Genomic DNA, 16,760 nt, shown 5'->3' on the forward strand with positions numbered 1-16,760 from the left:
AATAGTTTGGACTCTGCTACTAGTATCTACAGATGGTATATTATAAGACTTTGTAATTGAATATGCCCTAAAATAATTACACACCCGGTATGCTCTTGCAATACTGCCTGTTAATACTGTGACATGGTCCAACCAATAAGGTAGGATTTCAGTTTGGGATCCTGTCGCACCCTATTACAGCCACTCGAATCTAACTCTTGGTTTTTCGCTTGCCGGTGCTGAAATTAAAGAGACAACTTTATCACTTGGGTTCCTCTTGCTTTAATTGTGTAGTGCAAATTAGAGTATAGAGTCCTTATATATTCAGTAGAATCTTTTGTAAAAGGATTTGGTGTAGGTAATATCTTAGACTATGAATTTGAGTTGTCCGTAACAAATTAGTCTCCCGGCTGCTTCATGAGCTGTCTCTGAGTTTAGTGACATTAGTATAGTTTAGCTTATATAATTGAATACAGTGATGTTTTGTGGCTGCACATGCATAGTCATTCCATTTATCTGGTACTGACTCATGGTTGTATGTTGACACTGTATGCAAGAATTGTTCAATTCAAGATTTGCTGACATAACTCTTTAATGAAAATGTAGCAGACTCTATATATGTTTTTTTTTATTTTATTCTTTTAACAGAAAAAAAGGTTTTGACGTTAAATGGGTAGATGACACACACGCTCTCGGCCTGTTCTCAAGTCCTATCACAGGTATAGTACGATACCTTCTTATTATGGAATTTATATGGGACTAAACACAAAAGAAGAAAATCCTTTATTTTGAGAACATGGTTTATCACTGCCGTGTGTACCGCAAGGTGGGTACCTTGCATCGATTCAAGAGGTACCTCGGTCTTTTCAATAGAGCTAAAAATAACTTTATATTAATAAAGCAGAAAACATATAAACTCATCCGGGCATTTGAAAAAAACATTTAAATACGTAAGGAGTGTCTTGGTATATATTTAATCAGATAAGGGTAGTTTGAATACATGTACACGTTAGTGGGTATTTAGTTTAAAGCCTGGTTTAAAAAGAGCTAAACTAGCAATACTTACCTACCTACATTATACAAAAAAAAAAGCACATATACAGTGAAGCAATTGGGAAATGTTTATCCTAAGGGGTTTATTTATCAAAACTTCTGAAAAAGAAAAGTGGAGTTGTTGCCCATAGCAACCAATCAGATTCAAGCTCTCTTGTTCTAGAATGTAGTGGATAAATGATAGCTAGAATCTGGTTGCTATGGGCAACACCTCAACTTTTCAGACGTTTTAGTGAATCTAATCCTAAGTCTTTCAATTGCAGACACATTCTTAAACCTACTTTATCGACGGTATATCAAGTTAGAGGTGAAGGAGAGAGCCACTTATCGAATCGCTATATTTTAAATGGAAACTGTTTTATGTTGTAGATTTTATCTTTGATGTTTATGTAAGTGGAGCTCGGCAAATAGCTGGATATTTTTAGGAAGGGGGTACTGACCTTTTTGTTTCTCTGTAGCCCGTGATGCGTTGTCCAGTAAGAACCCACTGGTGAAGGTACGACCACTGTCACAAGCCACCAGAGCGTCCAGAGTTAAGGCTCGGGCCTGTGCCGGTAAGTTGAAATATTAGATCATCATTCAAAATAAATAGTTATTATTTAGATTGTAAGCTCTCACAATCTGGATCCTTTATAAACTTTATTTATGCTTGTATGTAATGTTTGTCTGCATTCTGTTGATACTACTTTTTTGGTTTTTTTAATAAAAACTTGTTTGAAAATTGGGGGATTTCGGTCACCTTGCTCTCTGTTGGTGCCACTACCCTCTCAGTCTCACAGTAATCTAGAAGATATTTGTATCTTTCTGACTGGTAATTACATGGTGGTGCAGGGGACACTAACTAGCAAAGGTGGCTATGGAGGGGGCTAGATAAGCCAGGGAGAAATTTCTCTGTCCAGAACACATTGGGCCTGATTCATTAAGGAACTTAAGCATGAAATTGAGTAAGTTTTCTTACTGAAGTTCCTTAATGAATCAGGCCCATTGTCTGTAATAGACTAATGTATGCTTTTTTTATTGTTATACAATAATAAACATTCGATCCAGCTTACTGGGCGATCATGTAGAAACACTTTTTCTAGTGGCAAAATTTATGGCCACAGCTTATATCACCCTGTTTTGACTGTTTCTGTTCTTTCTGTTGTAAGGTGTATTTCCTACAAGAAAGTATTGCTGTAGACTTATGTTTCATGTCCAAAGTGGACCAGTCTCCTACTTTGAACAGTGATTGCAGTCCTTCAATTTGCTAGGAACCGGTGGCATCTCTGAGGCATTGTCTGACTAGCATTCCTGACTTGTATCTTCATGAAGAACTAGTTCATACAGAATTGAATATTAGTTAAGCAAGAAAATGTCAGAATTCCTTACTTGTAGGTGAAAGATCCGCTTCAGTGGCTTTCAGATTCTGCCTGAATGTACATATATATGATGTGATTTCTTTGTGTTGGAACCCTGCACCTTGTTTATCACTTCCAAGTAGTGACTAGACAACACAGTGGTATTAGGTAGTTTTTATTGTTTTTGTGTTTGTTTGTTTTTTTGTAAGACTTGCTCTCTTCCCGGGGCAGCAAGGCATATGAAGTAAAGTACTGGCATACAGTGATATCTAAAACTGGTCTTTTCTTTCCTTCTTTCTGTGGTCCCAATCTTGGAGCTCCTGGTATATTTTTATAGTTTCAATATGATTGAACCTTGTAGTGAATACTAATGCAGCCTCTTGAAGAGTATAACCATAAGGAAGACTTATAGCTATACATGCCAGTAGACCCTCTGTTTACTTAACCATGTGGTCAGCTATTCACTGGAGTGTCTGTCCCTTCAGCTGAGGATTACTTGTGGTCAAGTTGAAAACTATACCGCATATCTCCCTAAAAAGTCATGTGTTACACAGCATACATTTGAAGACCTATTGCGTTTCCTAATAGTCTGCCATATTAATCATTTTCTACAACTTTGCACCATGTTTCATTGCCCTGAGGTGCATTTACCCTTTGTCAGAAGAGATATATATACAGCATAGAAATAGCGTCGCTCTTCCTTCATTACAAGTGGCTTAGTTGCCCATAGTCCGTATCGAGTAGCTTAAAGATCTCGGAAAAGGTGCCCATACACACTACAATTCTGATGGCCAGTCAGTAAAATTTGCAATTAATTGGCAGCAAATAACAGCATACATAGGCTGATAAAGTCTGTTACAATCAACATCTGATCAGGATAGTTCAGATGTTGAATTATGACAGCTGTAACATGGACGAGTGTATTTGCCTGTGTCTGACTGTATGTGATCATCCTCAGACTACACTATCTGTAGGATTCAAGAACAAGTGCCGAACAGCCAGATCTTTCCGATTTGGCCACCTGTGAAGAAGTCGGACATGGATCTGGCCGCTTGGTGCTCAGTTCGAATTGCTGGATTTCATTGATTTCCTTTTACTGTTCTCATTGTTTCAGAGAAGCATCCGTATTGAGCTTTATTGTGTCATTGTGTTGGTTCCCTTCATAATATTCACAGAAAGCAGATAAAAGATGAGCATTAGAATGTGTTTAGAAGTACAGGGTGCAAGGTATATACTGGACCATTCTCTATGTAATGTCATTTATTTTAATGCTACAGCTGCAAAATTCACATTTCCCTTCAAATAATACTTCAAAGAGCAAATAGTGATTATCTAGTTATTGAATTGCTTTGCACACTGTCATATCAGATACAGTACATTAGGAAATTAGGCTGATTGAAATGATATCCTAAGGTCACAGGAGCTGATTATAGCTTTAAAGTTCCACCTTCAGTTGCCATAGATCAAAAGTCAGACGTCTTAACCACTAAGCACACTCTAAATTATGTTCACGAAACAACTTACGGGTTTATCCTTAAAGCTTCACTCCTATCTACACATTATATTTTATTATTCCCCTCCCTCAGCACGGTTTTGCAAAGGGGGTTGCTGTCTGTTTCCATTTTTTCACGGCTACGATGGTTCTGTAGTAAAGCACTGGCAAATTAGTTCCGTGCACCACATGCTCTCTTTCACTCCTCCCCAACAGAAGAGAGGTGCGTCTCTTACTCGGCAGACACAGAGTGACTGATAGCTCGGCAGACTTGGTCTGCAGCAATGCTTTGTGTGGATTAAATGCAGGTTCAAGGCCAGCAACGTTCCAGTAGCTCAAATACAATCAGAACACTGTCTTAAACTTGGAAGGCGCTATAGCCGTCTGTAATGAAGTAGGGGATGTAATTCTTTACTTCTAGAACTGAAAATATTTCTCTAGAATGTAATTTTACCTCCTTGGACTTTACAATGAATCCAACCATTTCTGTGCATTTTCCCATTTAAAATTTCTCCTCTTTGTTTTGTCACCATTTTTTGTCATGGTTACATCGCAGTGCTGGCTTGTAAAATTAATGGAGTATTTTAGACGCATTGGAGTGAAACGCATGCTAAGCAGTGAATGAGCAAGTACGGTAGTCAATGATCCTTCAGACAATTGCATTTTCCTAGTGGTAATAAGAAAGTCTTGCTGCGGATGACAAGCACTCCAATGTTAAATGACCCTACAGTATTGCCAATTCACTCCTCTCTCTATACCTCTCAGTTCTCTCCAAGCCTGTCCCCCTACTTATAGTCTCTGCTTCTGCTCTGTGGAGACATTTCCCCTTGTAATAATCTGCCTGAATATGATCTCTGTTTTCCTGATGCCCTCTCACACCTTGCGTCTCGCCTCCTTCCCCTCCCTCCTTCTATGGAAAGCAACTTATGTTCTAGTGTTCTGTATGTTTGTTAGGCATCAATAAATTCCACCACAGGTGTCATTATAATACAAACACTGAGGCCTAATAATACATCTCTCCGGAATGTGCTTTTATTTTTCTCTGGTTGCAAAATGAGCGCAAATAAAGAGACAAACTAAGATTGTGCATGCAAAACCTAGACAACGTGACAAATTGCCAGGAGCCTTGTAGCTGGTCCTATGTCATCTAGAACCCATATAAAACTATACCCTATATCAGGGGTCAGGGAACTTTTTTACCTTTTACCCCCAAATATATTCAGATATGCCGACGTTACCCCCTTCATTTGAAAGGAATGAAATCATATATTATTAATTATTGGAATTCAAAATTTTATTGAATCTATTCAAAATTTCTTTGAAAGCTTCAACTTCAAAACTCAGGTTTTGGAGAAATGATGTTGCTTCATTGTTGATACGAGAGCATCAATATCATCATCATCCTCATTTTGGATACAGTCTTCAGCATCCAATCGATTTCTCTGCTTTGTTTTTATGTTCGTTAGAGGGGAAAATCCTTGTTCGCAAAGGTAGGTTGTTGCAAAAGGCAGCAACTTTTTGACTGTCTCCTCATGTGTAATTTTGAATGCCTTTGCAGCTGTTGACATCCAAAAATATGACAGATCTGCTTTGTTTTCAAATGCAATACCTGCTTCATTATTGCATCGAAGCTCAAGAAGTGCCTCTGCCAACCCTTGAGGCTCTTCTGGTACAACAGTAATTTCACATTTAAAGGGGTCTACAATCCAACTGACAGCATGTGATTTGGCAGCATTACCCCCAGGAATTTAATTTTTACCCCATTTGGGGTAATTTACCCCTCTTCCCTGACCACTTCCCTATATGAAGGCCCCTGAATGCTATGTTATGTTCTAGCTCATGCAGCTAGTTAATAAATAGCTGATTGACTAGTACATTACCCATCGCTGTGTGGGCTGTATGAATGCTTGTGCGGGCCTTGGAGTAGTTACTTGGATTCGGTCCTATGGGACAATTAATTCCTGTGCAGGCGTGCTGAAGCTGAGAGGAGATAAGGAGAACAGGAGCTTCATACAGGGCCAGGAAAGTTTTTGCAAAGTTCCTGAGGTCATTTATTTCATTAAACAATGATAATAGACGTCTATTTGGCCTTGCGTGGTTATTTAGGAAATGACAGCGCTGCTGTACTCGTCAGCGGCAGTCCATTCCATGTCTAAGCTTTTAGCAGCATTTTAAGCAGCAGGGACATCTCACGCTGAGGAAGTAACAGGAATCCCCCAGTGGATCACCATTTGCGCACTTTCTTCATTTTCTCTCTTTCAAAGACTACAGCTGTTTCCGTGGTACAGTAATCTTGACCTGTCTGTGTCCGGTGCTTGGGGAACGCGAAGCTTCATTTTGTTTTCTAACCAGTCCTATTCTCAGGGCCTCTATGTGACGGTGTTAGAGGCAGAAGCCTGGTGTTTTCACACAACCGTCAAATGAAAGTAGGGCGACCTTCCAGAGGGCTTCTCGTAAAGTCTGCAAAGCACTTTTATTTTTTGAGTACTATTCAATGACAGGAGCAAGACCCAGAGATAGTTTGAAAGCAAAATATAGCCGTCAATTACAGTGGATTCAGACAGCTTGTGGAATAAGCTGTTATTGAGCCTACACAAAGTGCCTCACGCCTCAGTCATGTGACTCGAGTGTGTTTATAACTTTCATACCTCTTATATCCTGAGGTATTTACAGCTAAACTAACTGTAATACAGATTAATACTTGTTGTGCACAGTTCTCTGCTGTTCATTGTATCCGACGTGTATGTCAAAGTTCTCTAGATTTGTAATAACCGTCCAGTAAAACACATCCTCTCCCTGATATTTATTGTGATCATCCTACATTAAAACAGCATAATATAGATGTGATTGCTGGTAAGCTCTATACGGATATATTCGTTGAACAGTGGATTAAAATAGTTATTGTTGTGGGGGGCTGGTGGGGGGGGGGAGGTCTGACTCATCAATAATTGGAAGTTAAATGATGGTTTAACCATAAATAAATACATTATTCCAATGTAAAATATCTATTGAGCTGTCTATGATAAAAAGTAACTCATCAGCTCTTTTGGTCTCCAGTACCACCTTTATGCCGATGACACCCAACTCTACCTTTCCTCTCCCGATCTCTCTTCCTCCCTCCTCTCCAGGGTGTCTGCCTGCCTCTCTGCCATCTCCTCCTGGATGTCCTCCAGATTCCTTAAACTTAATCTCGCTAAAACCGAACTTATTGTTTTTCCTCCCGCTCATTCCCCCTCCCCTTCCGACCTTTCTATCTCTGTCCTAAACTCCTCTATTTCCCCTGTTCCTCAACTTCGCTGCCTCGGTGTCATCCTTGACTCCTCTCTCTCCTTTGCTCCTCACATTCTCTCGCTCGCCAAATCCTGCCGTTTCCAGCTGCGGAATATCGCACGCATTCGGCCCTTCCTCTCCCAAGATGCCACTAAGGCTCTTGTCCACGCTCTTATCATCTCCCGCTTGGACTACTGCAACCTCCTCCTTACCGGCCTCCCCCGCTCTCATCTCGCTCCCCTTCGCTCTGTACTGAATGCAGCCGCTCGGCTCATTTTCCTTTCTCGCCGCTCCTCTTCTGTCTCCCCCCCTATACCAATCCCTTCACTGGCTCCCCTTCTCCTACAGAATAGTGTTCAAGCTCCTTACACTTACTTTCAAGGCTCTCTCCAACTCCACTGCTCCCTACATCTCCAACCTTATTTCCATCCACGCTCCATCCCGCCCTCTGCGTTCGGCTAATGACCGTCGCCTCACCTCCCCCCTGGTCACCTCCTCCCATGCTCGCATCCAAGACTTCTCCCGCGCTGCCCCCCTTCACTGGAACCAGCTCCCCCGCTCCATCAGAACATCCCCCAACTTGTCCAGCTTCAAACGGGCCTTAAAAACCCACCTCTTCCTCAAAGCCTTCCAGTCCCCCACCTAACCGACCTCCTCCCAGCCTCCAACCTACCGCCGTCCCTATCCTGCCCTCCTCCTGCCTCCCTCCTCTTAATTCTCCTCTCCCCCCTCTCCCTCTCTCCTTTCTCCCCCTTTCCTCCTCCCACCCTTGTGTCTCTGTCCGTCCTACCCTCCCCTTAGATTGTACGCTCCTTTGAGCAGGGCCTCCTCTCCTCCTGTTCTCCACCACCTTAACTCTGCTCTCCAGCTCCTTGTCTCCTCCGTGAGGTCCTCCTGCCCCTCTAGCTTCACCGCAGGGGGCTCTCACCTTTCATCTAGCTGTACTTTGAGCTTCTGAGTTACTGTGCTTTTTGTTAACTGTACCGTGCTGTCTCACCCTGTATCGCGTCTCTGTATGTCCCTGTACGGCGCCACGGATACCTAGTGGCGCCTTATAAATAAAAATGAATAATAATAATAATAATAATAGTTCTATGTTTCAAGAGATAATTTAAAGAGGAGAGTTAGTAGATCACGGGAACTATTTAGTTAACTCAAATCTGCGTATAATACACAAGTGATTCCGATGCATGTCTGTACTCTTGTAAATAATAATCTGTGTAAAGAGTGAGATGTAATATATCTGTATGTTCTGATGTCATCACTCAGTTTACAATAGGAAAATGTGTGCATTAAATAAAAACGTACTGTCAATATATTGTAGGTTATTAGAGGTCGATTCAGATTTCCGACCTGTAAAAAAAGCCAAAAACAAACTTGTTCTGCATTTTGTAAATTTATATTTACATTATCCCTTAGATAATCTAAAGAAAGTTTAATATTATTTGTCATAATGCCCATGTTTGTGAACAGTATAATTTACATGTTTTGTCGTTTTTTTTTTTTTAAAGGGCTCCAGTAGGTTTTGTATATTCAGGATTAACAGCCCCTTCTCCATTGCAAAAAAAAAATAAAAATCATTGGGGTGCTCTGTTTCCAACAACTGGCACCTACCAGTGCTGGTAAGGGCCACTTATCCTGGGCTGGAGAACTTTAGATGTATATACCATTGACCGGACAACCACGGCCAAACCATTGCAGTCATCCAATCAGTGTTCTCAAAACACTGCACTGTTATTATTAGTATTTATATAGTGTCAGCTATTTAGCGCAGCGCATACAGAGGACATGTAAATATTCATTTCAGTCCCTGCCCCATTGAAGCTCACATTCTATAACTAACTCACACTTTCACTATAAGATCAGTTTTTGTCAGCAGCCAATTAACCTACCAGTATGTTTTTGGACTGTGGGAGCAATCCGGATAACCTAGGAGAGACCCACAGAAACATGGGAGAACTTACAAACTCCACACAGATAGGGCCCTGGTCGGAATCTAACAAGTATTATGTTGTTTTCAAGTTCTCCAATTTGCAAGCTCTGTAGAAGGGACAATTACCATTGTTGTAAGGGGTGAGCTGCTTATAAACTGCCGGGGACTTAACAATTCTGTACTACATTGGGGGTGGAATGGGTTAATCCCAAAGAGAAGGACAATTCTTTAACTTACCGCTGTTCGCCACTTCCATAGCCGCTCTGCCGCTTTGACATGGGAGAAGCTCGCCAAGTCCCAGCAGCATTACATGAGCTTTGTTGATGCAGCCGAAGTCACATGATCAGGACTTCAGATAGGCTCCATGTCTGGACCTTTGTGTATTGTGGTCGTTGTTGCCGTCCAGCTGCCGAAAGCATGTAAGACCGTTGGACTTGTTGAGCTTCTCCTAAGGCGCAGGGTGACCGCGGAGCAGACACTAGAAGGTAGGAAAGGTTATATTCTGCATACAGATCGTGCAGCTCTACAAAGTTTTATTGTTAATGTGTACCTGTTACAGAGAGAAATTTTAGGGACCTTAAATGCCCTTTTTTATTTAATGTGAAACTTTTATTGTAGGGAAAACAGTATTGCCCTTTTTTTTTTTTTTCTTTCCAAAAGTCCGCTGGTAACATTGTTCTGACCGCTTTTATTCCTATGTGCTCTTGTCTTGACCTAATTATCATTCGTTTATCGTAGGACTCATAATTATCATTTCTTAACAAAACAAGTTTTTTTTTCTTTTTCATTAACCAGCGCATTCCATCTGCAATTATCTCAAGTGTTACAGTAATTGCATGATGTTAGATTGGCCTTTTATTGGTCAGGAAGCGAGTATTACAAAGCTCATTTCTCCAGTCTTCTGGGGAATAAGGACACAGGCTTCAGAGGGGCGGCCTTATGGGTTCCGTGGGATAAATTGTTAGCTCTCATCAATGTCATTGTCTGAAACCCTGTACTTTTATGGCTCTTTTGTTCTTGTGTGACTTAGACTCTTTGCAGCCTGCTAAAGACCGTCCAGAAACGTCTGCGGTTCTCGCAAGGAGACTGGTGATTAGTGCCTTGGGAGTGCGAAGTACCCAGAGCAAAGCTGAAAGGGAGGCTGAACGCAAGAAGCTACAGGAAGCCAGAGGTGAGAGGAAGCAATTAGATTATGCAGAGTCTTCTGTTCTGTAGGATCTTGTTGTTAACAGCTGCAGATGCTGTCAAACTGTATTAAATGCCACAGTCTTCTCGCTGCATATGTGCAGGCGCTTATCACTCCTCCTTCACTGGCTGTAGATGAGCAAGTCTTATTAGTAGAAGTCTTATTAGTCTTCTTTCTTTTTACAGTTGGATTTCAGTTACCGTTGAAGCGGCTTCTTTTAAGGTGTGATGCTCCCAAAGTGGAGCATGTTAGGGTTGTTGCAGTTAACTTAGTTACTTATTACTTTCATTATCCTTTATGTGACACCAAGATATTACGCAGCTGAGTACAGAGAATTTTCCTATATGCACATTTGTCCCCATCCCAGAGAAGCTTACAATCTAGTTTCCCTTCCACACAATGGCTTATCTCATTAGAAGCCAAGTAACCTGCCAGAGCGCTCCTGTTCTGTGGGAGGGAACTGGACCTTCCCTAAAAAAAGGAAATCATTTGTACAATAAATTCCGATTAAAATTGAACCCAGTGCAGGAACGTAATAATCAGCGTTCCCCGTTCCACCCAGTTATATAATACGTAGTTAGTGAGGATAAGAAGAGACCTGTTCGTCAAGTTTAACCTTTTGTAAATTCTAGCTGTGCTCAACTAGAAGGGGTTAAATCGAAACTCCCAGTTAGCTGGTACCAATTTCACATTACGGGGGTGAGGAGTAAATCCTATCCTAACTTAATTTGGGGCAATAGGATTTAACCACTGGGTCGGCAACACAGTTGTATAATTTACTAGTTATATCCATGGGATTCCATTGCTTGTAAAGATAAGACAATCACGATTGTAGAAATGTATCTGCAGAATATAGATAATCACTACGGCCCCTTTAAATCTATGATTAAACACCAGTGTTTTTGATTATTCTATATCCCTTTCTACTCTGGTCTCATTTTCTTTTGCGACTGTTATGAATTTATCATTGTGACTATAACATGTTGAAAAGCTGGGAAACCTTGACTGTTTCGGCTTTTACACAGAATAGTAATGAAAATAAACATTGGGCTAAAATGTATATACCTTTGGAAGCAATATGACTGTAGATTATTTTTTCCCAAGGAAAACCACTTAATACTCAGGTCCGACATATGTTTTGCTGGATGTTATTGTTGGTCAATGTCATGCACGTAAATCTGCATTAGCACCTAAGCATAGAGGCCACTGGGATGTCTGTGGGTGGAGGGGGAGGAGTGTGAGCTGGAGGACTAATCAGAAGTATCCAGCACTGTGACTGCAGCTTCTGATTGGTTCTCCCGCTCACAGCGCCCAGCCGTAGCCCAGCCCAAAGTTTCAGCCGGGACTGTGAGACGAACCACGGATCTCGCAGGAAAGCATCTGCGTAGAGCAGCACCCAGGGCTCCTGGGAAGTGATGCAGCGTATTGGTAACAATGTTGTTACAAGTTAATGCAGTTTTACGCTGTTATTTTATTTATTTTTTCTGGTATTTTTTTCTGTAGGTGGCGCTGTCCTATAGCTTTTTGTGGACTTATTGTAATTTTAACGCCACGCAGACAATAAATATGTAGATAAAAATGTCTTCATTAATAACTAACCTTAGCTCAAATATTTACTGAAAATGCAGATAAATCACACTCTTACCTATCAGTCTCCCTCATAAACTATATGCATCACTAATTGTGATCAGAAGTGTCCAATTAAGAATGGACATGAGTTTTGTACTTTATCGCAACCCCCCCTTTTTATGTTTATGGTGTACGGCATCCTGTTTGCATTTTTTTCCCCACTTACATTTTGCAGAATATTCATTTAATATCCTGTCATGGAAAACCATCCCACAGAAAATCTTTGTTCCGTACTTTTCTGCAAAATTCTAAGAGCGGATGAATAATCTGACCTTTCTCATCCCAGTTCTATTCAAGGACAGTAAACTCTGCAAAATGCGAGTTAACAAGTACCGTGCGGACAGTGATGGACGTAACGTCACCTGTTTTTCGTCATGAAACGCTCTCTGTGCAAAATTTCGGCACAACTGTGCTCCTCTCTACAGCTTAGATCCAAGTGAATAGGTTTGCCGACTTATGGCTCCATCGAGTTTCCCTGCCTTTATAGTAATGTTCTATATATGATAGGATATTCTGTATGTGATAAGCACCATCACATATAGCTCGCTATAAAAAAAAGCAGGGAAGCTGGTAGCAGCAATAAAATTGCACCAACGTACATTTCCTCACTTGCCTCAAAATTTCTCCCAACTCGGCACCTATGTTCTGTGCAAGATCTGCGTCACTCTTCCACTCTCATCACATCCTCCCATTCCTGGTTACAGGACTTTTTCCAGGCTGCACCCACTCTTTGGAATTCCCTCCCTCGCACAGTAAGACTTTCCTCTAGTCTTCAAAACTTCAGGTGTTCTCTGAAAACCCACCTCTTCAGACAAGCTTATAATATTCCTCTACTACCATCTTAATCTCCCTACGTTATCCTATTACCACCCTCTACACAGTTAACACAAGACACCAACCTTTGGCCAATATTGTGTGTGATTGATCATACAGGCCACTCAATACTTTTTACCTTTGCGTTCTAGCTGGTCCAGTGTGCAATATGATGTAGCACTTACCCTTGTGTATCAAACCATTGTCCCATAGATTATAAGCTTGCGAGCAGGGTTCTCTTACCTCTCTGTCTGTCTGTATTACCCAGTATTGTTTTACTAATGTTTGTTTGTTAAACTAAAATATAGACTGATTTAAAATATCATTCAATATTTTTACCCAAATTTCATGCTTTATTGAAGAAAGTTACTTGTTTTGTATGATTGATGGTGGTTTTGAAGTTTCTATCTTGACTCTTCTAGGGATTACCACCAGATGGCGCTCACTTAACCGTACATATTACACTGGTTTCCATACAGCCCATACTGTTCGTGCTGTTTTTATAGGGATAAAACAGTTCTTGTTTTGTGTTATCCGGGAATTGTTTTGTTTTTCTTTGCTGTCCCACGAGCTCTGAACTTGATTCACGACCTAACTTAATTACAAAACATTAGCACCATGTATTACCAAAGAGAGGAGGTTTCGTAACCCATTATGTGGCAGCGTTTCTGTATTCGTGCATGCTACGGGGACGATTCGATTAGCCACAGGGCTCCGTTGTAGTCTCGTGCCTCATGTTTATGCGCACAAAAACAGCAACTATGGTGACGAAAGCATCGCTCATTTTTGCAGCGTGATCAAAACAATTAGCAAAGATCATTATCAAAACATCACACGGAATCATAGCGCATATTGCTACTATGGCCTCTCCCGGGTAATTGAATCGGCCTCTAAGGGGCTGAGGTGCAGCTGGATATTAGTGATGTCCGGCTGTGTATTACGGTACCCGCACATTGCTCATATTCCTGTGCACCTCTTTAGGGTGGGAAGGTACATCATTGCGGAGTGTCGTCACAACTGTCCCGGAGGCACTCCGTGGCACATTGCACAGAATTTAATCCCCCCGTTCCCCCAAAGACTGAAACATTACTGCACAGTGGGTGAGTTTAAAAAATAAAATAAGAGGTGACATGCTGCTTGTGGCATACTCTGTCGTTATTGTAGCCCAAACTTAGATTGTCTGAGTCAGGCTCATTGAGCGACTAGGTGTAGAGAGGTCACCAGGTAAGATCGCTGCTGCTTGACACACGTGCACAGTAGTTATTCCACATCACAAACAGTAAAAACAAGCTGTACGAACTTTGTTTCCCACTGCAGTCTTCTTACACCAGTTTCATGGGAATCTCACATCACTACACTACACTGAACTGAACTGTTGGGGCACCCTGCTCCTTCCACTCTTTAATGATCAGTCTGTGGCTTATCCATCTTCTGCAACTCACTTCATGTCACTTCCCTGCCCTCAGTAATTCAGCCAAACAAGTGGACAGGTTACTGCTTCCCACAAGACCAGCGTATCTGCTTCATATAATACTCTGTGCTGCTGTCAGCATTCTGATGATCTGATTACCCACAGGTTGCTCTATCCCCTCCCACTACAACACTGGAAAAATTACCCTAGCCCTAGCCCTAGTCAAAAGCTCCTTCACAATAGTTTGCTGTCTCGTTTCAATGAAGAGCGTGCATTCTGTAAGCTGTATTTATTTGTAGGCCAAATGCATTTCAAGAAATAATGACATCCAGCAAACTCTGGGTCTTATAGGGAAGCTGAGGGCCACAAAACAAGAAGTGGAGGGCCAGGGCAGTGTCATTCTTCTTTGCAGTCACTCTGTATGCCTAGTTCTACCTGCCTGTACCTGATATCTATTGGTGTTCTAGACGGAAATCCATTTTCATCCTGGCAAATATAATTCTGTACGAGATGTCATTCTCTGTAATTGTTCAGATGGAGAAAACCATGGCAGTAAAAATGCATTCAAGGCAGGAATCCTTATGTGTGTATATATATATTTCCCTCTGCAGAGCGAAGGCATTTAGAAGTTAAGCAGCGTGAAGATGCCTGGGAAGGGAGGTGATGCCACCGGCCTTTCGACCCAGCAGGAAAAATGACATCTCTTTGTAACATGGACAAGAAGAGACGACATTGGTTTGCGAGGAATTGCACTGGTGACTGTTTCCTGTTTTTACATAGATTTACTGCACTGTGGAAGAATAAAGAGATTGTTTGACAGAATAGACACATTAAAGTGTGTCATGCGCTTAGTGTGTTGACAGCACCGCAGAGGGCTGGGAGCGAGTGATGAGCTTAACGTGTTACATCTGTCTCCGCCAGAAACATATTCTGCTTTTAAGAAAACAAGGCAGGTTTTTTTCCCCCTCTTTCTCTTTTCTTCTTTAAGTTACAAAAAAATATGGTGTCAAAGTATTTTCCTTTTAGAACTGGAAGTGAAATGAGCCTTTACAGAAATATATTGATTTGCTGCTTGTTGGAGTTTACAATGTGTTTTCGGTAAGGACCCCCTCTATCCAAATGCTCGATCCTCACCAGAGAGAAATCCTGAACGCTACCCAATGTCATAAAACGAGTTTTAGTGTAACATTCAAGTGATAAATTACTGGCTTTCCAAAGGGCTTAATTATCGTGAGTAAAATAACTGAAGTGTAAATGGTTCTGGATTCAGCAGAGAACAGCGCCTTGTATGTGTCGCGTGTCTGTCCTATACCGTGTGTTCCCTCATTTCTTTCTGTCATTTTTGTGTGTGTAAAATAACCTTTTACACCGAAACATTTCATGTCCCGTTTGGTGACGGATCTGACGGAACAATTATAGTCGAAATGGAAATCGTTCTTGTAGCTTTTGCAGCATTAACAAATCTATATGTGACACACAAAGGCGACAACTTTCCTTTGCACGCCTTACTGTTTCCTTACTATCAGCTTTAATGCCATTTAAAACAAACACAACAATTTCTCAATGGAATTTTCCAAATAAGCAATGCTGTGTATGGGAAATAATCCTGCAGTAGAAACTAGGTTTGGAAAATGTAAAAGGAATATCCATCTTGAATGAACGTCTATTGCATTTCTATGGCAATCCCGGACATGTTTGTCAGTAAAACTATTAGAAAACTATTACATGGGGTTGGTAACGAATAAAATGGGATCAGTAATAACATTGTCACAAGACAAAGTGTTATAGAGGTCAAGGCTTCCTGCGGTCATGTGACCTGCTGGCCATTGCCAATTCCCATCTGTGGTTCCCCGACTTTGGCTGAACCACAAGTCCAGCATGCCCCCCTGTTACTTTAAGTTCGGCAACAGGCTGTATGCCTCTGTTCTAGAGTTTACATTTAAAATAGTGTCCTCTATTAAAGACAACTTAATTGTTTAGTAGAGCAGCTGAATTTAAAAATTTTTATCACTGGAAGCAGCCATTTTGTTTCTCTAGTGGTTGTTGGTTTAGACGGCAGGAATGAGGTTATGGATGGTACACTGAAATGAAAAGCTTGTTTTAAACAAAAAAATGTGTTTTTTTAGCTTCGTTTGTAGTGGGATTTTTGTTTTTATACTTTAATGTTCGTTTTTATGAATGTAACCGTTACTTCTTTTGGCCCTGGAAACTTGTACATGCTTGTATCTGAAAAGCTACGGACGCTCCTATTTCTACTCGCAGATCTCTCTCTACCTGTAGCGTTTGTGGAAATAATCTTCCGACAAGGGGTCATTTTAAGGTGTATTGTTAACATTTGTCAAATAATTTCTCAGATTTGCAAATTACATACAGTTGCCTGGTTCGTGTTTTATTTTGTATGAGTAATATTTAATTTCCTGTTGCAGATATTTTTTATGAACGTGTGATTATTTTTTTCAAACTGTTTTTGAATGTTTCAAATGTTCTTTTTTGTTGTTTTTCTAACATTAAAAAGATTTGAGAAAAAAAAATATTACTTTGAGTTACATTTACATGGTAAGTCTTTTTTATATATAGAAAAACTAGGGTACGTTTTTTCCCCAAGAGTTTTTTCATTTGAAACCTATGGCCATTCAGAACTGCTTTTAAGTGGACCT

The 16,760-nt window shown here is 40.8% G+C and overlaps 1 protein-coding gene across 4 annotated transcripts in view; it reads left to right on the forward strand.

The window, feature by feature from the left end:
- Positions 1-16,484, forward strand: part of R3HCC1L (R3H domain and coiled-coil containing 1 like) — a 43,536-nt gene extending 27,052 nt beyond the window's left edge. For 3 of the 4 annotated variants that reach the window (XM_075215941.1, XM_075215944.1, XM_075215942.1), the window contains exons 5-8: positions 628-698; positions 1,491-1,586; positions 10,095-10,235; positions 14,715-16,484. In XM_075215941.1, coding sequence (XP_075072042.1) covers positions 628-698; positions 1,491-1,586; positions 10,095-10,235; positions 14,715-14,767 — 361 coding nt within the window. In that variant the 3' untranslated portion in view covers positions 14,768-16,484. Of the gene's footprint in view, positions 1-627; positions 699-1,490; positions 1,587-10,094; positions 10,236-14,714 lie in introns of those variants that run through there. The other variant, XM_075215943.1, reaches the window with a different exon arrangement.
- Positions 16,485-16,760: the final 276 nt, after the last annotated feature.

This window comes from Mixophyes fleayi, chromosome 6 (assembly GCF_038048845.1).
Source record: "Mixophyes fleayi isolate aMixFle1 chromosome 6, aMixFle1.hap1, whole genome shotgun sequence".
NCBI classification, from domain to species: domain Eukaryota; kingdom Metazoa; phylum Chordata; class Amphibia; order Anura; family Limnodynastidae; genus Mixophyes; species Mixophyes fleayi.